The sequence below is a fragment of the Notolepis coatsorum genome (genome assembly GCF_963971535.1).
Source record: "Notolepis coatsorum genome assembly, chromosome: 1".
In the NCBI taxonomy this organism is placed as follows: domain Eukaryota; kingdom Metazoa; phylum Chordata; class Actinopteri; order Aulopiformes; family Paralepididae; genus Notolepis; species Notolepis coatsorum.
In genome coordinates, this window is record NC_140165.1 from 79,472,973 (window position 1) to 79,497,285 (window position 24,313).

General features: G+C 42.4%; 1 protein-coding gene across 1 annotated transcript in view; it reads left to right on the forward strand.

The window, feature by feature from the left end:
• The window catches only part of otud4 (OTU deubiquitinase 4), a 138,068-nt gene that overhangs the window by 92,919 nt on the left and 20,836 nt on the right, over positions 1-24,313 (forward strand). Inside the window, exon 16 of the mRNA XM_084334900.1 lies at positions 7,847-8,915. Coding sequence (XP_084191026.1) covers positions 7,847-8,915 — 1,069 coding nt within the window. The remainder of the gene's footprint in view (positions 1-7,846; positions 8,916-24,313) is intronic.

The window sequence follows — 24,313 nt, forward strand, 5'->3', positions numbered from 1 at the left end:
GATTCTCCATGCTGCATACTATATTGTATGATTTAATCATGCATATTATATTGTACGATTTCTCCATGCTCTTATTACATTGTAGTCGTCAGTAGAATGGTGTATTTTCAAAGCATGTTTCAATGAACGGATAGAGGGCGCAATATAACTATGACGACGAGGCAACTACCTCTGTGTCTGGAAAATAAGCGAGGGGAAAAAACACAAGCGACGGCAACTTGCAAAGTTAAGCAGGCTAAGAGAAGCGTTGATTTTGAAAAAATATGCCATTTAATCGAAAACGGCATGATCGATATGGTTGACGGCAAAGTATTTCAGCAAATGATACACCTGCTTGAGCCAATATCCTCCTGATGCACAACCACCTTGCGCATCGAAGGGAGCTACACCGATGCAAAGTCAATTAGGAGTTGCTCGCCGAGCTAGCTAACGTTACCGGCAGTGGTGCAGTGGCAAATTGACAGTAGGTCAAACGCTCCACGCGCGTGCGTAACTTACCGGTGCTCGCAAGGTTGGATTGACGACAGACAGCTGGACTGCCCTGATGATCGAAAGTGATGTTACAGTCACTTGCTAGCACTACATCACAGAGTGACAGCTCGCCTGCTTAAAGTCGACACAAGTGTGTTTTAATATGTCTAGGCCTCTACATTTTTATGTTTCATATTAGGGCTGGGTGATATGACGATATTATATAAATATCGGGTACAGTTCATTAACGATACACTTTTTCAACGTATCGTGGATATCGTGATGTTTTGCCCAAGAGGATTGTGTCGCGTCAATCTGTCCACACGTTACTCGTTCATATCTCAGCCCGTGCTGAGATATGCCCATTCCGCGGTCTGTTAATAAAGTTTTCAATCAGACAGATGTATGGAAAGGCTTTTATTATAACATTCGTTGTAGTAAAATCATTATGCCTCATTTAGTCATCCTGTGGAGCACTGGTCTCCTACTCGACGGCCGCGGGGAGCTAACGTTAGTAGCTTTGTTGACGTTGTTCAGCACACAGGACATTCAGGAAGTCAAAAACTAGTAGCGCTTGCCGATTGGTGCTAAGAACAGCAGGGCGGGTGCAAGCGCTGTGATGTAATTGGCAGACTCGACTGTCAATCAAAATTATTATGTTTCCGTCAGAATGAATGAGTGAAGACTTTGTTAAAGGGTTGCAGAATGGGTACAATACAGTACAGGAGGATGAAGACCAGAAAAAGACTTTCGACTTTTTTACATAAGGGTCCTCCATTTAGAGACATACATATATACAGTAGTTTCATAAAAATGCTAAAATGCTATTGATTGATTGATTGATTGATTGATTTAAAACTTTATTAACATATTGCAGAATGGGTACAGTACAGCTCAATACATACAATTGTTAAGGGGATGCAGACCAGAGAAAGACTTTAGTCTTGTTTACATCAGGGTCCCCCATTTTCAATTCATCATATTTCATATCTAAATCATATAATATCTCATTGCTAAATATATGCAATATATAATCTAATAATCTAAATCTAATATATAATATAAAAATGCTAAATGCATGGGTATTTTATTTTGTCTTTAATGTTAGCTTGCAAAATCAAATACTGTCTTGGTAAGCCTCATAATGAATTGTTTGGGGTAAAAAAGAAAAACATCATGATGTGTATCGTGTATCGCCGAAAGGTCAGAAAATATCGTGATATCATATTTAGGCCATATCGCCCAGCCCTATTTCATATGCCATGCAATGTTGTGAGAATGCAATATGTCACTGCTGCGGAAATAAACCTTTTGATTGAGGAAACAAATACATTTGTTATTGTTTGGTAAATTGAGTATTTTTAGTTACAATTAATCGATTGATTGATCGTTAACGTTATCAATGATCATGTAAGGAACATGCTTACAATTTGCAACCCTACTGCATACTATATTGTATGATTTATCCATGCTACATACTATATTGTATGAATTCGCCAGGCTGCATAGTGCATACTATATTGTATGATTTCGCCATTCTGCATACTATATTGTATGAATTCGCCATGCTGCATACTATATTGTATGAATTCGCCATGCTGCATACTATATTGCAGTGCTTCTCAAACTTTTTCTGTCAGGCCCCCCTTTGGCGGACCAAAATATTTTGGGCCCCCCCCTCGCCCCAACAAAATAGTCATGAAATGGGCCATGTTTAAATTTATTGAAATAACACCAATATCGTGACCTTTCAAATTGGCCCTATATTTTGTTTTCAGAGCTGTCATGGATGAAAAGCCAGCTTCACACAGATACTGTATGTGGTGCTGAATGGTTAGGCTGTCAGTTTATCGCGTTAATTAGATTAATTAATTACACAGCAAATAATCGCGTTATGAAAATTAACTAAAAATTAATTACAAAAACGTTTTTTTTTTTTTTTTTTATAATATTTTTTTTGTATCATTCATTCCATAAGCATGTAGAATACACATTTACAGATTTTTTTTTAATATGGTCCATTTGCATGTTCTTGGTATCTGATTCTAGGGACATCTATGAATCTCAGGGAATGTATTCCCAGTGTCAGAAATACTGTGGGCTAGATCCACAAAGAATGGATTGCACGGTGCAAGTTGCACCCTTACTTACAATTCATTATGAATTGAAAATGGGGGACCCTGATGTAAACAAGACGAAAGTCTTTCTCTGGTCTGCATTCCCTTAACAATTGTGTGTATTGAGCCGTACTGTATTGTACCCATTCTGCAATCTGTTAATAACATTTTCATTCAATCAATCAATCTGCGCGGTGATTGATTGAATGAACATTTTATTTTGAGTAAATTGTAATGAACCAAATGAGAATATCAATACATTTTTTTTTATCTTTGACTGTGAAATTGACCAGACCTGAAAAATCTAAGCAAATTAATAGATGGAAGATGATTAAACAGAAGGTTTTGTAGATACAGTACTGAATTCTGCCATCCGGACACATGCAATTTGAAATATGATTATAGAATATGAGGCATAAAATGGTAATGCGATTAAAATGCGATTAATTAGATTAATTAATTACAAATCCTGTAATTAATTAGATAAATTTTTTTAATCGCCTGACAGCACTAGATCAACACCTTAACTGCTGCATCATGAGATACTTGGTGGGCCATGAGATGAGATACTTGGTACTCAGCACCACACTTTGAAACTAGTTCTCTAGGTGGTATCAGATGAGATTTCAAAGAGTTCTGGATGGAGTTGTGTCAGGAAGCTTTGTCTCAATGTTGTCTGTAAAGTTTTTTTTTTATCCAGAGTAACTTGGTGATCCTTTTCTGTGTTTTATTAAATAATGATTTTCAGATTTTGAGAAATGGTATTTTCATGGAGAACAGTGCAGCTGCAACAGATAGCACTTTAGTGATAATTTTCTGGAATCCAAAAGATTTTTTGTTTTTTTTTTATATATAAATCTCAAGGCCCCCCCTGTCATGCCTCTGCGCCCCCCCCCCCCCGCCCCCCCCCTGGGGGGCGCGCCCCCCACTTTGAGAAACACTGCTATATTGTATGATTTCTCCATTCTGCATACTATGTTGTATGAATTCACCATGCTGCATACTACATTGTATGATTTATGCTAGGGGTGCACCGATGTATCGGTCGGGTATCGGCCGATAAGTGCCTTGTTGACTGCAATCGGCCTATCGGCCGATAAGCTCGAATGTGCCGATGGCAGTAGCCGATAAATATCCATCAATTTGTGTAGCGTCAAGACAAAAAAAAGTTCACTCGCGACCTGCACAACGCCGTCCCCAGTCCCCCCCCCCACACACACACACACACACACACAAGCTACTGCATCAAAGTTACTACTTATGATTAACAAGGCATTCGTTTTGTGGCATTAACGTTATATAGTTAGTGTTACACGTTCAATAACATCAGCATATTATGTACCCGAACGTAGCAAGCGTTCATACTAGCTCAGTTCCTTCTGTTGCTCACAGAGCCCTGAGTTTTACCCATTCTGCAATCTGTTAATAACGTTTTCAATCAGACACATGTATAGAAAGGCTTTGTTTTATTATAACATTAGTTGCAGTAAAATCATTATGCCTCATTTAAGTCATCCTGCGGAGCTAAAAGCTAAACGTCAGCCGCGCCGCCATTGTTGTTGTTGTAGAAAAGCTCTCGTCAACTCAAAATCAATGGCGGACAAAAGCCGAAGTAAAAAATGTATACGCGCTTGCCGATTGGTGGTAACAGCAGAGGCGGGTGCAAGCGGTGTGTGATGTAATTGGCAGAATCGACTGTCAATCAAAATGTCATTGGTTGAGACAATAGTATCTAGCTGCAGCCCAGCAGGTAGACCATGCTGGGATAACTAGTATCTAGCTGCAGCCCTGCAGAACATACTGGGAGAGAGATAGTGCTATTTCTTGATGTTTCCTTTTTTTAAGTAAGTAAAGAGGCCTATGTTCATATCGGTGAGCACAATTTGTAACACAAATATACAGTAGTTTCATTAAAAAAAATAAAAATATTACAAAAAAAAAGAAATATTTAAAAAATATTTAAAAAAAATGTGTTGCCACAAATATCGGAATCGGTATCGGCCGATTGTGTTAGTTGAACAATCTGTATCGGTGGCAAATTTTCATATCGGTGCATCCCTAATTTATGCATACTATATTAGTATATTGTATGATTTCACCATGCGGCATATTATATTGTATGACTTCTGCATACTAGTTTGTATGATTTCTCCATGCTTCATACTAGATTGTATGATTTCTCCATGCTACATACAAGATTGTATGATTTCTCCATGCTACATGCTAGATTGTATGATTTCTCCATGCTACATGCTATATTGTACGATGCTCTTTAAATGTGTGGCATCCTGTCAGACTTATTTGTCTCCCATAACCCCTTAAGCCAGAGCGGTCCGGTACCGGTAAGAAATTAATATCACGTCACAAATAGATCAATATAGCCCGTATTAAGTGATGATGTGTTTCTTTTTCAAATGTAGCCAAGAGTAAAGATCTTAACCCTGTCAGAACAGCAGTCAAAGTGTATATTTTCAGCACTGCATTTGTTTACCAATGATTTTAAGTGTCATTAGCGAAATATGAGCTTATAAAAATCTCTGCGCATTGCACCGCAAAACAGACGATTTAGACGTGATATTACAAATATTGACGTGAATGTCATGTGTATATCTCACGGTTCGAACAAACCTCAACATTATTGCCACAAAATGCAACGTATATTGTTTCTTTACCTTTCTGTGAACGTCTAGGAAAAAACGCGTCGTAATCCGGTAAAAAATGGCGGAGCTATGGACATTATAGAAAAGTAACTTGCTTCGATTTTTAGTACACTTGATCTCGGGAAGGTGCTGAATTAGCAAATTTTTCACTTTTGGTCAATGTTAGCATGGTGTTATTCAGCGTCAAAGATGGAAAGAAAATCTTATAATAATTTATATTCTTATAAAATGTCATTACCTGCAATGCCCCTGTATTGTTGTGTATTTGACAAATAAAGAACTTGAACTTAAACTAATGCTGTAGATATAGCCAAACATCTGCTAATGCTGTATTCACATACATTTTGACATAGGTGTTTGAAAGAGACTTGCCAGCTTTCACCATACAAATAAATAAATGCAATGGCGAAAATGACACTGACAACATTGCATTCATATTTGCAATAGTTTAACAATCTCAACCTAAAATAACCTAATATGTCATCTCGTAATTTTCAATAAGATAAAACACTTCAGCATTTATAATGCCATACAATCATATAGACCTATTCTATTTTGATTAGGTGTGACAGTTTTGGACTTTGGACTTTTGGACTTGACTGCACTGAGTTACATTCCACCATTCGCTCTAATGTTGTTGCAGTGAATGTCTCTTGATCACTCTCTCTCTCACTCTCACTCTCACTCTCACTCTCTCACTCACTCACCTCCTCTCTTGCGGTTGCTAAGTGTTGACAATCCAGCCAGATCACACAAACAAGTATTTGCTGAGCTACAATTCAGAATCCAACAATCTCATAAATGGATGTATTCGTCCACAATCCACAGGAGAAATGTTTTCGTTTTCACACGATTTGAACAATAGCCTGGATTTGCGTGTGCCGCTGTCCACCCAAGCCACGTGAGAAAATGGGAGACAGAGAGAGAGAGACAGGAGAAATATGGGCAATATCATTGGCTATTGGCAATCTCACAGGAGAAAAAAAAGTCAAGGCCTGGAATTCCTTGACAACAGCCCCTTTTTTTAACAAGCTGCTTAACACTTTGGCTGCCATGGGTTAAATTAATGATATACCATAGATTGCCAGCGCTATTTGTCTATGGAGAAAGTCCCCTTCTTTGCAGGGCTATAACTTTTTAAATTCTATTGCTACATTGCCATTATTAGGGCCCATTCAAAGTCCTATATGTATTGTTCATTGTGTAGCAACGTTAAACTTTTTCATTCACATATTCATAGTAAAGTATGGTCTAATGTATAAGTATGTTTTCATCTCTTTCTGCAACTTTCTCCAGAACGTGATATATAGCCCCAAATGCATTATATTGATGATGAAATACAGTTTGATGGCAATCAGCGCGATATAAAAAATTCCAACTAGACGTACTTCTAGAAGTTACTACACGTCATCTGATGTTGACCGGATGGGCGAGGGGGCGTTTATAATTCCGTGGGCAGCGTTATACCAATCATCTAATGTGGGTCAAATGTTGATAAAAGCAGTTAGTATCGAAGATGGTAACGTTACACGCTGAAACTCACCCCAGTCTCCGCGCGCCGTTGGGCGATCATCGTCGAGTAGAAATTTTATCATTATGGGATATATTATTACCCGGTCCATCTCCAGCTTGTATAATGGTATATACGTCCAAATCATGTTGTTTATCGAGTTATTGGCAATCGATCGCTATGTAGAGTGACGAGCTAGAATGCCGGAACCTATCCCGAGTGGCCGGAAGCAATACGGACATGTAGCACAACCTCCACTGTGCTTCCTGTTAAGCGGTTGCGCGATCGGCCACCAGATGGCGCTCCTGAACCGCCAGAGAGCTCAGTGGGTCCTGCTGGTGGTTCTCAGACCAGCGGAGGGACATTATGGATCAGATCGCAGATTTTTGAAATATTGATATAAGGACGCTGTACAGCGTCCCCCGGCAACTTTAGCATCGCCAGCAATGACGCTGTAAAGCGTTTTTAGGCAGTCAAAGTGTTAAAAGGTCCTTGAAATTCAAATCAACCATTCACATTGAATGTTTTGTTCATCCATGATCAAATTGTTCTGAATCAAGAAATCTATTAGTGTGCTTTCCTCATTTCTTCTTCGCGTGCAATACACGCACACTTATGGCCAAAAGGAAAGGCCACTTTAAATTAGTATAACAACAGGAACAGTGTATTGCACTACTAAAGCTACCTAGCATGTCCTATATGCTCTGTAAATAACTATGTACAGATACCGAGATGTCGCACCATGTTACCTGTTACCTGTTTATTGCACAATGTTGTTTTTTATTGGATTCTATATATGTTGTACCACTGTAATGCACATCGTTGCGGGCAAGACCACCCGCATTTCATTGTATACTTGTATGCAGTGACAAATAAAACTCTTGACTTGACTTGACTTGACTTGACTTGACTTGACTTGACTTGACTTGACTTGACTTGACTTGACTTGACTTGACTTGACTAGCTTGCTCTAGCTGGCAGTATATACTATACAACAGTATATATTATGATGTACTTGAATGAATTCAGAAGCAGCCAAAGTCACCTTCTGAGAAACTCTTAACATCTCTCCCTCTGTCCTTCTATAGAAGAGTCCAGTGGAAGACACCAGAGCTCCAGCGCCCTCTGGTGGCGAGAGACCAAAGTCCTCCACTCCTCCTCTGACCATTACTGCCACTACTGCTGCACTTACAACTACTGCACCCATTACTACCCCTCCCAGTACCACCCTACCTGCTCCTAGCCCTGCCTTGAAGCCTACTGTCCACCCTGCCACCACCCTACCTACAAACCCTGCCACTAATCTCACTTTGTCTTCCAGTCTTACACTGAAACCGCCGACCGCTTCTTCCACCCCAGCACCCTCATGCCCAGCGGTCAGACGTATTGTAACCATTCCATCTAGGTCTGCTGATAGCGTACCTGCTAACGTTGCTCCAACAGCTCAGTCCAATGCCTCTGCCATTGGTGGTGCTCTGAGCTCCTCACCTGCCTGTGCTGCTGAAGCAAACGCCCTGTCGTACGCCTCTGCTATCAGCACTCTCCCTCTCCTCTCCCTCCTCTCTCCTGCCCTCCGTCTTTCCTCTGTCACCTCCTCGCGTCCTCCCTCCCCATCTCCTCCCACCATGGCTGCTGCTCCAACACCTACCACCTCCTCCTCTCATCCTAATCCTTCCGTCCCTCCCCCTCTCTCCTCCTCTCTCCCCTCACCCACCCCTCCTGCTGCCTCCATGGCACCTCCCACCTTCATCGCCCCCATTGCTCCCTCTCCTGTCGCCTCATTAGGCTTTCATCCTCTGAACACCCGCCCTCTCTCCTCTCTCATTCACCATCCTCTCTCCTCCCTCCGTCACTCACCACACTCTTCGAGCCACACCTTCCTCCCCCAGCCCTCTGTCCCCCTCTCCTCTCTCCCTCCTCCTCGCCCACTCTCCTCTCTTCCTCAAGATCTCCCAGTCCTCCCTGAGGCCTCCCTAGCCCCAGCTCCAGCCCCATCTCCAGCCCTAGCTCCAGCTCCAGCCCCATCTCCAGCCCTACCTCCAGCCCCATCTCCAGCCCCATCTCCAGCCCCATCTCCATCCCCATCTCCAGCCCTAGCTCCAGCCCCAGCTCCAACCCCAGCTCCATCACCAGCTCCAGCCCCAGCCTACCCTGCAGGTAAGAAAAAGACTTGCCCTACATACTGGTGACCAGTATTACAGTCACCATCAGATGCTATGGTAGTCATAACTCAAACGCAACAGAAAATTGCTAATTGCTTTCAGAATTGCAATCTAAAGGTTCTTAAGCCCGATCAGTACTGGGCCAAGCTTTATTTAACGTTTCACAAATAGATCAATACAGTCTGTATTAGGTGATGATGTGTTTCTGTTTCAAATGTAGCCAAGAGTAAAGACCCTAACCCTGCCAAAAAAGCCAAAGTGTATATGTGACCAGGCACGATGAATAGGCTCTTGTTGAGCAGTCTTCACTTTTTCTTTTTACATGATATGAAAGTACAGGTTCTTACCTTCAAAATAAGCCATCACTTGTACAAATCGGGCGGATACATTTAAATATGTCTTATTAACCCTTTGATCGCCGGGGTTAAATTCATAATTTACCATCCCTCGCCAGCCCTATTTAACATGGAGAAGTTCCCCTTCTTTGCAGGGCTATAACTTTTTAAATTGTATTGCTAAATTGACATTACCATGGCCCATTCAAAGTCCTATATCTATTGTTCAGGGTGTAGCAACGTTATACTTTTTCATTCACATATTCATACTAAAATACGGTCTAAAGTATAAGTATGTTTTTATCGTTTTCTGCAGCTTTCTCCAGAACTTGATTTATAGCCCTAAATGCATTATATTGATGATCAAATACAGTTTGATAGCGATCGGTGCCAGATAAAAGATTTCAAATGGACGTACTTCTAGAAGTTACTACGTATGATCTGATGTTGACCGGATGGGCGGGGGGTCGTTTATAATTCCGTGGGCAACGTTATATCATTCATCTAGTGTGGGTGATATGATCATTAGAGCAGTTAGTATAGAAGACATTAGAAAATAACGCTGAAACTCACCGTAGCTTCCTCTCGCCGTTGGCAGATGAGCGTGGAACAGAATTGTTTCTATTATGGGATGTGGAAATACCCGATCCATTTCCAGGTTGTATAATAGTATATACGTCCAAATCATGTTGTTTATCGAGTTATTGGCAACGGATCGCTATGTATTGTGTCGAGCTCGAGTCCCGGGACCTATAGCGAGTGATCGGACCAAATTGAAATGAGCACCAGCTTCTACATCCTGGTTCTTCCCTGGGCGATCCGCCGATCGGCCACCAGATGGCGCTCTTGAACCGTTAGAGAGTTGACAGGGGCTCACCAGTACATATAATGTCTCCGGGGGAGAAATATGATTTCGATCACAGATTTTTGAAATATTGATATCAAAGACGCTGTACAGCGTCATCGGCAGAATAAGCATGGCGGGGAATGACGTGTTTCAGCGTCAACAGCGATTAAAGGGTTAACAAAGGTGATAACACAATAGCCTGTTTTGAGCTACAGAGCTTGAAAGGGGCTGTTGGCTGTTCTCTTAACCTCTTCCGCCCGTGCGGTCCGGTGCCGGACCGCAAATGACATCACGTCATAAATCAAGCTCTCCAGACTGTTGACGTAAAAAAAATTTTTTTTTAAATGTATTCAAGAATAAACATCATAACCATGTCACAACAGCAGTTATAATGTATATTTTCAGCAATACGTTTGTTTACCAATAAGTTAAAGTATTAGTGAGATTTTAGTTTTAAAAATGTTGTTGTTGTGGTCTCGGAAATCTGCCATTTTGTATTACCTGACACTGTCAGTGAATGTAGTCATTTTGAGTAAGGATGTCCCGATCACATTTTTTTGCTCCCGATCCGATCCCGATCATGTGATTTTGAGTATCTACCGATACCGATCTTTCCCGATCCGATTTTATTTAAAAAAAAATTATTCAACAAACATGACCATGTTCACGTCTTAAACTCATACTGAGGCCTTAGTTTTGGTTTTAAATTGCATATCATCATTCATTTATTTATTGTCACACAGAGCAGAAGAATTTTGCCAAAACAAACCAATAGTATCCAGCTGCAGAACGGCAGACCAGCCACACTCTCAGACCCAAACGCATTTCCTTTGATTTAATTATACATCAAATGATTTATGTCAAGGATTGCAATGCCTCGCTTGAATGAAGTTAACTTTTCACCTGGATAACGTCAACATTCAGGGTGAATGTAATGTGAGAAATTGGGATTCAAAATAAATAAATAAATAAAATAAATAAAAATTTGGGTCTGAGAGTGTGGCTGGTCTGCCGTTCTGCAGCTGGATACTATTGGTTTGTTTTGGCAAAATTCTTCTGTTTAAGACGTGAACATGGTCATGTTTGTTGAATAAAAAAATAAACGGGAGAGGGTCTCTCGTGAGTCTCTATGACAAACAAAAAAAACGTATTAAAAAAACTTTTCAGTTTTAAAATTGTTGGGACTTTTCCGATTTTTTTTTATTTTTCCGACTTTTCCGAGCTTTTTGAATTTTTCTGACTTTTCCGAGTTTTTGAAATTGTTTGGACTTTTCAGAGTTTTTGAAATTTTTCAGACTTTTTCGAGTGTTTAAAATTTGTCAGGACTAAGGGGGTGTGGCCTAAGGGGCGTGGTCTAAGGATCGGGGGAGTGGTCAACATCGACCAATGAAAGAGGATATCCCTACAGAGTCCAATGGGTCAACATAGACCAATGAAAGAGCACATCCCTACTGAGTACAATGACACAACCCGCAAGACAGAGGGCGCTGTCGAGCAATTCAGTACTGCAACACAGAGGGCGATTAAGGGTTAAGTCCATGAGAGGTCATTGGCAGGTCAGCTGTAGCCATGGGCCATGAGCCACACACCTGTTAGGCTGATGCAATCATGCATCAGCTGATGCAATCACGAATGACTATGCACTTTCACTTTGAATGTATTTCAATGAGGGCAGACGCATGACTGCATTGTCACGATGATTAAAAGCAAACGATAAGAGATGAAGCGTTGTGAAGCGCACATGAGCACTTCAAGGAGTAGGTGAAGGGTTGTGTGCGATATTGTGGCATTCCGTCGACAATTGTGGCCGCGGTGACGAACCAGCCTTTTCTTAGAGTGGCTAGCCATTGGTGTCTATGGGGAGGAGAACCTTCAAACAAATGGTCATCAGTTGAGATAGAAATGTCCAATTCCATTTAATTTTCTTTTGTGAGCGAGCCGACAGCTGTGTCATCGTTTTGATGTGTTTTTTTTTTCTACGTCCAAAATTGAGATCAGTGTCGCAATTTACCCAAGGTGGTGGAAAAAAATTATTTCAACTCCACCACTCTAACTTGCAATGCATTTCCAATGGGACAGAAATGTTTCCGTTTAAAGTCGATTCGTAGCCAAACGGTGCGGTGAAACTTTCCGAAAACTAATAGCGCTGTGAGCTCGAGCAAGCCGGTTGTTTTGATACCTTTCACGTGTATGGGGCGCGAACGCTCTGGGCGGAGTTTTGTTTGCAAAATCGGTGGAATAAAGAATAAATAAATAAAGAATAGTATATATTACTATAGTGTGGGTGGCAACCTGGCTTCGCCAGGTCACCCACACTTTTATTTTTTTTTTGCCGATCCCGATCTTCGGAAAATCACGTGATCGGCCCTGATCACGTGATCGGATCGGGAAATCCCTAATTTTGAGAAGAGGACATCCAGAGCTTTCAATGAGCGTTGGAATTTTTTTAAACTACACTTCCCAAAGGATTCTAGCTTTCTGCAAGCAAATAACTTCCTGATTATAATTTTTTTTTTCTTATTACTCTGGATTATATACCACAAAACTGAACGTTATTGGCATATATTGGAGCGCAGTTTGTCTCCCCTATTTTGAGCTATTTTCAGAAAATCCACCTAAAATACATACTAGGGCTGTCCCCGACTAAGGATTTGGATGGTCGACTAGGATTGACCAAAATTTGCCGTTAGTCGACTATTGGTCGACTTAAAAAAAAAATATATATATATATATAATATTATTATTATTATTATTTTTTTTTCATTTCGGCTGTGAAGGAGTCGACTGAAGGCTTCTTGTCCTCTGCAAAAGCATGCAATTGGTCCACTGATGGATACATCTTGATATTTGTCTAGTCTAGTGTGTTCATTAGATGGGTGAAATCCTCTTTCAGTGTGCCTGTTTTCATAGGCAGTTAGCCTCTGGTATGCGTGCCATTAGCGTTAGCCACGCTTCTAGGCCTATTTTCTTTTGGAAAGAATAATAATTAATACGTTTTTTTTTTTTTTTTTTTTTATTATATTCGACTAAGAGGTTGGCCAGTCGACTACGGCCCCTTTCGACCGATTAGTCGACTAATCGATTAATAGGGGTCAGCCCTAGTAGATACAGTACTGAATTTTCCCATCCGTACCAATGCAATTTGAAATATTATTATAGAATAGCAGGCCAATAAATTACTTTATTATAGTCAATTTGCACATTTATGGATTGGGCCAAATCTTCTTTCAAATGGCCGAGTTCAATTTGGATTTAGTATCACCAGGCGTGCATGAAGAACAGATAATGAAATCTACTGTAGGTACAGTAGGTTTTTTATTCTTGCAAGAGCTCCGCCCTTTTTTAAACTGATTTAAAATCGGATGGTTGCTAAATGTTCACAGAAAGTGAATCTATGCCAATAACGTTCAGTTTTGTGATTATAGTATCCCGAGAAATAAAAAGAATTCATACACAAGTCATTTGCTTGCAGGAGGCTAGAATTTCCTGGGTACTGTAGTTTTTCGGAATTTCAACGCTCATTGAGAGCTCTGGATGCCCTGTGCTCATATGACTACAAATTATCATCATTCGGCAACGGCCACTAATTCAAAATGGCCACTCTCCGTGAAAATATCACATTTCAAAAACTAAAATCTCACTAATAACACTTTAACCTATTGGTAAACAAACGTATTGCTGAAAATATACAATATGACTGCTGTTGTGACATGGTTATGATGTTTACTCTTGGATACATTTGGAAAAAAACGCAACATTATGTCATACAGTCTAGACCAGGGGTCAGCAACCTTTACTATCAAAAGAGCCACTTTTCCCCCCTCCCACAAAATAAAATGCTCAGGGAGCCGCACAACCTATTTAGTTTACCCTTAAAATTAAGATAACATGGGCGGTTAGGTGGTCGAGCGGAGATTGCGTTCGTCACCAGCCCCGGAGCTGTGAGCTTGGTTCGCCTGTTCGAATCCAGCTCACAGCTCCGGGGTTGTCACCAGCTTGGCTGGCCGTCTGCACTGATACAATTGGCTGTATCAGAGGGTGGGAGAAGCTGGCGGGGTGGGTCCGGGTCGTTGTAAACAGCGACTCCTACAGTTCGGTCGGGGCGCCTGCTAAGCGCGGATTGGACGTGAGGGGGATAGTGTGGTCCTCCCACACGCTACGCCCTCTCAATGAGAATCCGCGCTGCCAGGTGAAAAGAAGCGGTGATTGGCTGGACGTGTGTCGGAGGAAGCACGTGGTAGCCTCCACTCTCCCAAATGATCTGACTGTGGGGGGTAAAGCGCAGCGACCAGGAAGGGACTGGGAATTGGCATACGACTAACATTGGGATGGGAGAAAATCGGAGGAAAATGGAGGGGGAAAAAGACCAAAAAAAAAAAAAAAAAAAATTAAGATAACAGTGTATAACGTTTTATATATCCCCAAGCATACCCCACATTTAGCATAAAACACCTGACAATTGCATACCCAAAGTAATTTGCGATTTATTATACTTTATACTTATAGCACACAGTTTGTTGCATCAATGGAATTATAAAGCAACAAAAAGAAAATTCTGGACTTTTTATTGCTGTTTTTACCTGTTAAAACAAAGGAAAACCTCAAACTCTTATTCCAAAGGAACGCTTTGGAATTTTCTGATGTTTACATTTTACATTTACATTTAGTCATTTAGCTGACGCTTTTATCCAAAGCGACTTACAAGTTCTGTACGACAAGCCATCAGGAAGGGCACAACTCTATCAGCTGAGTAACAATGTTCGTCAAAGTGTTGAGTGCTACAGTGTAGGTTAGTTTATTAGGACAAGTGCATGACAGTATGGTTAGTTAGGGTTAGATTATTTTTTTTTTTTTTTTTTTATTCAGATAATGGTTGAAGAAGTGCGTCTTTAGTCGACGGCGAAAGATTGGACGTGTTTCGGCTGTCCTAACTGGGGTGGGTAGTTCATTCCACCATTGTGGGGCAAGGACTGAGAATAGGCGACTTCTCTTTGATGACCCTCCCGGAGCTTGGATAGGAGTAGGTCTGAGGCGGCCAGAAGAAGCAGAGCGTAGGGGTCTTGAGGGTGTGTAGTTAGAGACCATTGACCGGAGGTAGGCGGGAGCAGTTCCCTTTGCCGCACGGTATGCTAGGTCGAGGGCCTTGAAGCGGATTCGTGCAGCAATGGGGAGACAGTGCAGGTCCCTAAGAAGTGGGGTGACATGGGCCGACTTCGGTAGGTTTGAGATCAGGCGGGCCGCTGCGTTCTGAATGAGTTGAAGAGGCTTAGTGGCAGTGGCCGGGAGGCCAGCGAGCAGTGCATTGCAGTAGTCGAGGAGGGAGATGACTGTTGATTGGACGAGGAGTTGGGTGGATTCTTTTGTCAGGAAGGGGCGGATCCTTCTGACGTTGCTCAGGAGGAATCGGCAGGTTCTGGTTGTCGCTGCGATGTGAGCAGAGAAGTTCAACTGGTCGTCGAGGACAACACCAAGGTTCTTGGCGGTCGGGGACGCGGTCACAGCTGCATTCTCGACTGTGATGGAAAGGTCGGTCAGGGGGGAGGATTTGGCCGGCAGGTGGAGCAATTCTGTTTTGCTTAGGTTCAGTTTGAGGTGGTTGGTCGTCATCCAGGCGGAGATGTCGGACAGACAGGCCGAGATCCGCTCAGAGACGTGGATATCTGAGGGAGGGAAGGAGAGGAAGAGTTGAGTATCGTCGGCATAACAGTGGTAGGAGAAGCCATGAGACGTGATAATGTTACCCAGTGATTTAGTGTAGAGGGAGAAGAGAAGGGGTCCTAAAACCGAGCCTTGGGGGACACCCGTCCGCAGGGGGCGGGTGGCCGACAGGGTCCCTCTCCATGACACTTGGTAGGAGCGGTCATTGAGGTATGATGATAACCATGTCAGCGCAGAGCCAGCCACTCCCATTCCTGCGAGGGCCGCGAGGAGGATCTGGTGGTTGACTGTGTCGAAGGCTGCAGATAGATCTAGGAGAATCAGGACAGAGGAGAGGCCTTTCGCTTTTGCTAAGTGAAGTGCCTCTGTGACCGCAATGAGGGCTGTCTCTGTGGAGTGACCAGTTCTGAAGCCTGACTGATTAGGGTCTAGGAGGTCATTCTGTAAGAGATAAGCAGTAAGTTGGTTGGATACAGCACGTTCAAGTGTTTTAGAAAGGAAGGAGAGAAGAGAGACAGGACGGTAGTTGCCTATGACGGTAGGGTTCAGGGATGCTTTTTTTATGAGGGGCGTGACTCTGGCTTGTTTTAGGGAGGTGGGGACCACCCCCGAGTTGAGTGAGGAGTTGATGGTTGCAGTTAGGAATGGGAGGATGTCTGGTGCTATGGTCTGGAGGAGTGGGGAAGGTAGCCGGTCCAGCTGGCATGTAGTCGGACATGATGTTGAATGAAGTAGTGGATGTATAGTCCAAGTGGGGGTCCTGAGGGGGGGGGGGGGGGGGTGAGCGAGCAAGAGCAAGAGCTCATGTATTGTATTTATAATTTGTATGTCTTTTAATCTACTTTCATTCTGATTTAATTACTGGACTGTCATTATTGTTATTATTATTTCTGTTATTGTCCTGTGATTTATCGTTGATTATTACTGTTACTGTATTGTTTGTCTTGTTTCATGAAAAGGAAAAAAAAATAAAAAATCTAAAAAAAGAAGAGGAGAAAAAACACTGGTGTCTGTAGACCGACTTTGAAATAAAACCCTGAACTATTAAGGTGTATTTGAGTCGTTCCCTTATTTGTGGAACATTTATAAAATAAAAAGTAGTCTACTTTGAAAAAAGACTACCATGTGTAGACCTACTTTGAAATAAAACACAGAAAAGGAGAAAAAACACTGGCATCTGTAGACCTACTTTCAAATAAAACCCTGAACTATGCAGCTCTATTTGAGTCCTTCCCTTATTTGTGGAAAATCTATAAAATAAAAAGTAAAATTTTCATTGTTTTTGCTAATTTCGCACCACATATCAGGCATACAGGTAAGCCTACATCATTAGTCGTGAAAGCAAATTAATCTGTCCACGCTGAATTAAACCCTCTATTTTCCTCAGACTTACTTTTTTTTGGATTGATCCATGGTTAGCTTACTGGGGGGGCGGAAACTCAAGATTAGCCACTATTTTTAACTTTTTTTTTTTTTTACTTTTTTTTTTGGGCCAGTGTGTGGGCCAGTGTGTGGGCCACTAATGTGGGCCGGTGTGTAGGCCAGTGTGTGGGCCAGTGTGTGGGCCAGTGTGTGAGTCGGTGTGTGGGCCACTAATGTGGGCCAGTGTGTGGGCCGGTGTGTGGGCCACTAATGTGGGCCGGTGTGTAGGCCAGTGTGTGGGCCAGTGTGTGGGCCAGTGTGTGAGTCTGTGTGTGGGCCACTAATGTGGGCCAGTGTGTGGGCCGGTGTGTGGGCCAGTGTGTGAGTCGGTGTGTGGGCCGGTGTGTGGGCCAGTCTGTGGGCCAGTCTGTGGGCCGGTGTGTGGGCCAGTGTGTGAGTTGGTGTGTGGGCCGGTGTGTGGGCCAGTCTGTGGGCCGGTGTGTGGGCCACTAATGTGGGCCAGTGTGTGTGCCGGTGTGTGGGCCAGTGTGTGTGCCGGTGTGTGGGCCAGTGTGTGGGCCGGTGTGTGGGCCAGTATGTGGGCCAGTGTGTGGGCCGGTGTGTGGGCCAGTGTGTGGGCCGGTGTGTGGGCCAGTATGTGGGCCGGTGTGTGGGCCGGTGTGTGGGCCAGTATGTGGGCCAGTCGGTGGGCCGGTGTGTGGGCCAGTATGTGTGCCGGTGTGTGGGCCAGTATGTGGGCCAGTGTGTGGGCCGGTGTGTGGGCCGGTGTGTGGGCCGGTGTGTGGGCCAGTGTGTGGGCCGGTGTGTGGGCCGGTGTAGTGTGTGGGCCGGTGTGTGGGCCGGTGTAGTGTGTGGGCCAGTGTGTGGGCCGTATGTGGGCCGGTGTGTGGGCCAGTGTGTGGGCCGGCAATAAAACAATAAACAAGTTGCATAAACTAAATCAGATTAAAAATGATCACAGTTCTGGTTTGCCTTAAGATGCAGTTTAAGATGGGTCTTGAACATGGAGTATGTAGGGCACTCTCTAATCACAACTGGTAGGCTATTCCAGTAGTTACCACTTTTAACAGAGAACACAGTTTTTGCAATGGTAGTATACCGAAAAGGCACCTTACAGTCCCCTCTACTGATGGCCCTGGTGGTAATGCCAGTGTCTCCTTTCTGTTGGATGAACTCATTCAATGGGGGAGGGGCAAGTCCATGCAGAACCTTGTACATGAAGCAAGTATATTTGAAAACTTGGAAATTCTCTAAACTTAGCATGTTATGTTTTTCTAAAACATTACAGTGATGAAATGAAATTGGTTTCCTATCAAATACTTTTATGGCTTTTTTGTAGAGTAATTCTATTGGTGTAAGAGTAGTGACATATGAAAGAGACCAGTTGATAAAACAGTACTCGATGTGTGATAAAATCATTGAATGCAGAAACATCCTTGCAGCATTAACTGGCAGGCAGGGCCTGATCTGCCTGAAGTTTTCGATGTTAAACTTGACTGTTTGTCACTTTCTTCACATAACTTTTTGAAGGTCAATGTAGAGTCCAACGTGACCCCAAGATACTTGAATTAATGTACAATGTCCAGCTCCGCCTCTCCCAGAAACACATTAGAGTGAGTGACCTCTACTGGTGACTTTGTGAACATCATACACACTGTTTTCTTGGTGTTAAGTGAAAGACATGCTTTTGTTAGCCAGTCTTGAATGAGACATGAGACATCAGTGAATGAGATTCACGTTTCCTCCCAACCGCGAGTAGGCCTAGAAGCGCAGAAATGGAGAATGCAAAAAAAGAAAGGGTGGAGCTGAAAAAGCTAGAATTGCTAGTAAAAGACGCAGAACAATGTTCTAAAATTACAGACATGTTTAGTAGAGGAAGGGCTGGCGTTAGAGTAGCTGCTGCTGCTAATGATGATGAAGTTCAAGTGGAAGGAACCAACAGTAACATGACAGGTGCGTGCAGTAGCCTAGTGCATATTCTACTGTTGGTGTGTGCCGGTTCATGAGGGCTAGCTAGCCTATACTAGTTCTTGCAGTGATTTCAGTCATTCTATTACAAGACAATGTGCTTTCCGTATTCCTGATTCCTTACAGCACGTGGACGTAAATAGTCGTGACTCGTGACGTTTTTTCTCGGACTAAAAGTTTAGTTAGCAATGTTAGGACTATAGTGCCCACCACAGCATCAGAAGCTAAAGTGCTAACCTAGAGAGCCAATCAGAACCTATAACCTTATAATAGTAAATACTCAAATAAAATACTATTATGTTCCCTTTCAAATTTTCATGTTGATATAATATTGGTAATCTAATTGATTGAATTGATTAGTTGCCATTTTACATGCTTAAATAAGATGTACCTTAGAATTCCCAACAGTTAGCCATGTTCTCGATTAGTCTCATCTACATGTTTGTAGATAACCACAGCTAACTAGCTTAAGCTAACAACTAGGTCAACTACTACCCCGTAGTTAAACAAATGTGATTGCATATAACAGCTAACTGCTACAGCCAATTCCATTAATGTTGAATGTATTTATGAAGGTTGTTGATGGTGGTTGGCGCTGAATAGCAGACATGATTCCGTCAGTCTGCCACAGGGAAGCTGTGTTTTGTGAGGCTGCTCACGACCACCAGTAGCGTATGACTGTGTGAGTGTGAATGCTTGACCCATCTGTGAAGCGCTTTGTGGAACAATGCTGATATACAGTTAAGAATGAGTAATTCGCTTTTGGTTTTTAAGAAAATGGTTTGTAAAGCTATTTTTGAAAACTACAAGGGTGAATAATAGTTTTTTTTTTTGCTATTTTCTTTTCGAATACTGTTTTGGAGTCTTAATTTTTTTTATTTTTGTTAAGAATATAGGACAGGCATAGGCTATATAAGCATTGCTTCAGTCTGTACCTTCTCAGTCACTGTAAAATCAAATATTGTTAAATTATGGTGTATATTGTATTGTGTGAGATGATGATATTGTATTGTGTGAGATGATGACTGAATAAACTACTACTACTACTACTACTACTACTACTACTACTACTACTATTACCATGGCCGCCTAGTTATAGTTGAAAGTGGGGGTGCAAGTATTTTTTTCTTTTTTCTTTTTTTGACAGGCAAGGGGTGGTTTGGAGGGGGTCCGGCACGACCCCCTCCATGGCTTTTTTTTTTTCTTTTTAATTTAATGAACCTGTACGTGCAATTTCCTGCAATATAGAGCCTTCAATCTTGACCAATAAAGCTGCTCTTTTCACTATAAAACTCAGTTTATATTGCAGTATGATAGCCAATTACTATAATAATAATATATTATACTGTATATACACTGTATATTGATTTTTCGCTCATTCATTTTTATTAAATCAATCTCCTTTCAAATAGGCCAAGTTTTTAATAAGAAAGAGAAAAAAGATATATTTCCATTACCTGTAAATCTTGTGTCTCTTTCTCTCCTTCTCTGCCTCCTCCCTGAGTCTGCAGTGCACAATCATGACATCGATCTAAAAAAAAAAAAAAGTAAAAAAAAAAGTAAAAAAAAAAAAAAATGGAGGCCCCTCGTCACTATAGGCCCACGGGCCGCGGCCGTCGTTAATCCGGCCCTGCTCGTCTGCCATATAGATAGCGTTAACGTTTGGAAATGAAGTCAACGTCATCCAGCTCACACCACATATCTAGATAACGTTAGCTAGCGGCTAGCACTAAAGCTAACGCCAACCAGAGAGGGAAACGTTATTATTATTTATTCGAGGAAACCGTATGACCAGATCGCAATTCGGGACTGTGAAACACTTTTATTGTATTGCGTGGTAGAACCGTAGAAGTTCTACTACCACTCAATAGTAACTTATGTCTAACATAATCCTTTTATTTGAACAACTTACTGGAAAAGCCTGCCTGCCTGCCACCAATATTATGACACACTCTGTGGGCTTTGATTTACACTCAGCCTACCAGCAGCCAGACTGCAGCGCTGTGCTCCAAGGTCTACGCGCTGGAGATGGGAGGAACTGGATCAAACCATAAATGGGGCAGGGGGGGGGGGGTTCGCAATCTTTGGAAACTTAAAAACTTGTTATTAAGTGTCATTGCTTATATTAATTTGATTGAAATTACGTAGTTATGGTTAGATTTATATATTGGGGGGGGGTATATCATATTTTTCATATGATCAAAAAGTGGTGGGGCAAGATCATACCTTGCTCCCCCAAGTTCAATAGTGGGAGAGCAGCTGCTCCGCGTGCTCTTAAGGCCAGGCGCCTATGACTGACTACTACTACTACTACTACTACTACTTTGGGTGTTTTCAAAAGGCTGAAAACGCTGTATGAATTCAAGCATTATTATTGATTGCTGATGTTCTTCTTATGCAGTTGACTCTGAGGGAAAGAGAGAGCGCCAGTCCAGCACAGCTGACCCTGAGGGGAGAGAGAGTGCCCAGTCCAGCACAGCTGACCCTGAGGGAGAGAGAGAGAGAGCCCAGTCGAGAGAGAGAGAGCCAGTCGAGAGAGAGAGAGCCCAGTCGAGAGAGAGAGAGCCCAGTCGAGAGAGAGAGAGCCCAGTCGGGAGAGAGAGAGCCAGTCGAGAGAGAGAGAGAGAGAGAGAGAGAGAGAGAGAGAGAGAGAGAGAGAGAGAGAGAGAGAGAGAGAGAGAGAGAGAGAGAGAGAGAGAGAGAGAGAGAGAGAGAGAGAGAGAGAGAGAGAGAGAGAGAGAGAGAGAGAGAGAGAGAGAGAGAGAGAGAGAGAGAGAGAGAGAGAGAGAGAGAGAGAGAGAGAGAGAGAGAGAGAGAGAGAGAAGAGAGAGAGAGAGAGAGAGAGAGAGAGAGAGAGAGAGAGAGAGAGAGAGAGAGAGAGAGAGAGAGAGAGAGATATCTCTCCACGGCGGGAACAGAATAGATTGCATTAAAAACTCACCCTAACGCAGAATCAGGTCCAAGAGGAAGTTCACCAGTCCCATGATATTGTCCCCCCGTTGGGATGAACTTGCGAGTCTGTTCCTAGTTTATCTGCCACACGTTAGCACTCGATAACGCTAGCTAGCTATGTTAGCTAACGCTAGTTAGCTGTCCCTGTCTTTAGCTAAGCTACTAGCCGACATGGCTAGCCTGACTGAACCACACGTTAGCACTCTATAACGTAGCTAAAGCTTACTAGCTAGCTAGGTTAGCTAACGCTACTTAGCTGTCCCTACCTTTAGCTAAGCTACTAGCCGACATGGCTAGCCTGACTGAACGTTCTAACATGCAACAACTTTCATCTTCAGTCCATCTGCCGAACGTCCTCTTCGTCTTGGCCAGGGCTGTACAGTGCGACATATATATCGCACGTGCAGCTCCAGCTATAATAACTATGGCTCCGGCAGCTAGCAACGCTCAGTTCGTTTCGATACTCTTATTTTGAAAATCCTGTGTGTCGTGACTCATATCCGCTCAGCTCACAACACAGCAGGACTCGTCTCAGTAGCAGCAGTAGCGTCTGGAACGCGGACATTGAAACGGAGCAAGGATAGTGTATTCGCGACCCAAAACAAATCCCTGCTGTTTTATTCCGCAACGGGTCAAATGCATATAACATGCTTTGCAATCCTCGCCATTCCTTTATGACCACGTCGTGTTAAAGTCCAAAATTAACGTTACGTTAGCATAAGCTATCAAGCTGTTCAGAGCCATATAGAGAGAACAGCAGACGGGCAGAGTAAGGAGGAGGGGGGGGGGCAGACATTCTCCCTTCTCTGTGTGTGTTTGTGTGCGCGCGTTTGGAAAGATCAGATGAAGTCAGCCGAGTATATTATATTGATAGTAAATGTACTGAGGGTGGACAGATAATGTTGATATTTAAACATAAAAAATACAATACATAATAAATGTATTCATGATCATGCAACATAAAACGGTTGCGTGTTGTGAGTTCCAAAACATTTAACTTAAAGTTTAAAGCTCAACATATCAAAACGTGGCACTTTACAGTGAACAGGAGGTCTATGTGTATTAAAAACAATAGATTGTTTTTCCTTTAAAAGTCTGGAAGAGGTCAAAAATAAAAATGTCAAATGATATTTCCGTTGCCTTTTTTGAGTTGATCTAAATGTTACTGATTGTGTTAAATGGGCTTATGTTATGATATCGTCTCATATCTATTGCAGGCACCTGCATCGTATCATATCGTGGCATATATCAGCAAATATCGTATTGTTGTCCAAAGAATCTATATCGTATCGTATCGTGATGAAACTGGTGATTCCCACCCCTAGTAGAGTCCATACACCCAACACCAAATCCCATAATTCCTTACACGTAACGTGTCTGGCTGTGTGACGTCAACTTGTCAGCATGAAAATGACAGCCAAACATGGCACTGCAACTAAATAACACAAATACAATAGGCACATTTGTGACTGTTACAAATTTAACACGTTTTATACTTGTGCTACAAGATTTTGGCCTGTGCTACAAAACGATCAACCTCTGTAGCACCAGTGCTATGTGCAAAAAAAGTTAACGTACAGCCCTGGTCTTGGCATAACCTAATCACTATACTTGGTATTGATAAGCTTACGGCATGCAGCGTTATTTCTTCTGCTCCGATGCTGCACATTTGGTTTTCAAAAGTAGGATGCTCTTGGCCAAGACATCCACTTGCTCCCGTGGATGGCGCCGAATAGACCCTGTACCTGTACCCCCTCCCCTCGTGGATAATACCGGTCTTTTTCACATCTCTCTACCAACTACCAGACCGACGCCAACCAGCTCCCCCTAGTGTTAGTCCTCCCACGATGCTTTGCACAAAAGTAAACGGGTCATTGAATGAAACCAATAGTATATCTGCAGAGCCCAGAACACTATTCTACAAACGTGTCTAATGTGAAATATATAAGCATGTAAGCAAAACTAGATTTTAGGTCTGTGATGGAAAGTGATTGTTAACATTCTATTTATTTTTATAAAAATATTCAAAATTTAAAAAAAATCTAAAAAAAAATGCCTTTTCTCTTCTCGCGAGGCCCCCCTTCTCGCGAGGCCCCTGTGCGACCGCACTGCTCGCACGCCCCTAGCGGCGGCCCTGGACGTACTGTATATTTTAGTTGATGAAATATTTTTGTTGACTAAATATTTCAATTGATGAAATATATTTTCATTTCAGTGTCACAGTATGACATCGATCTCCAAAAAAAAAAA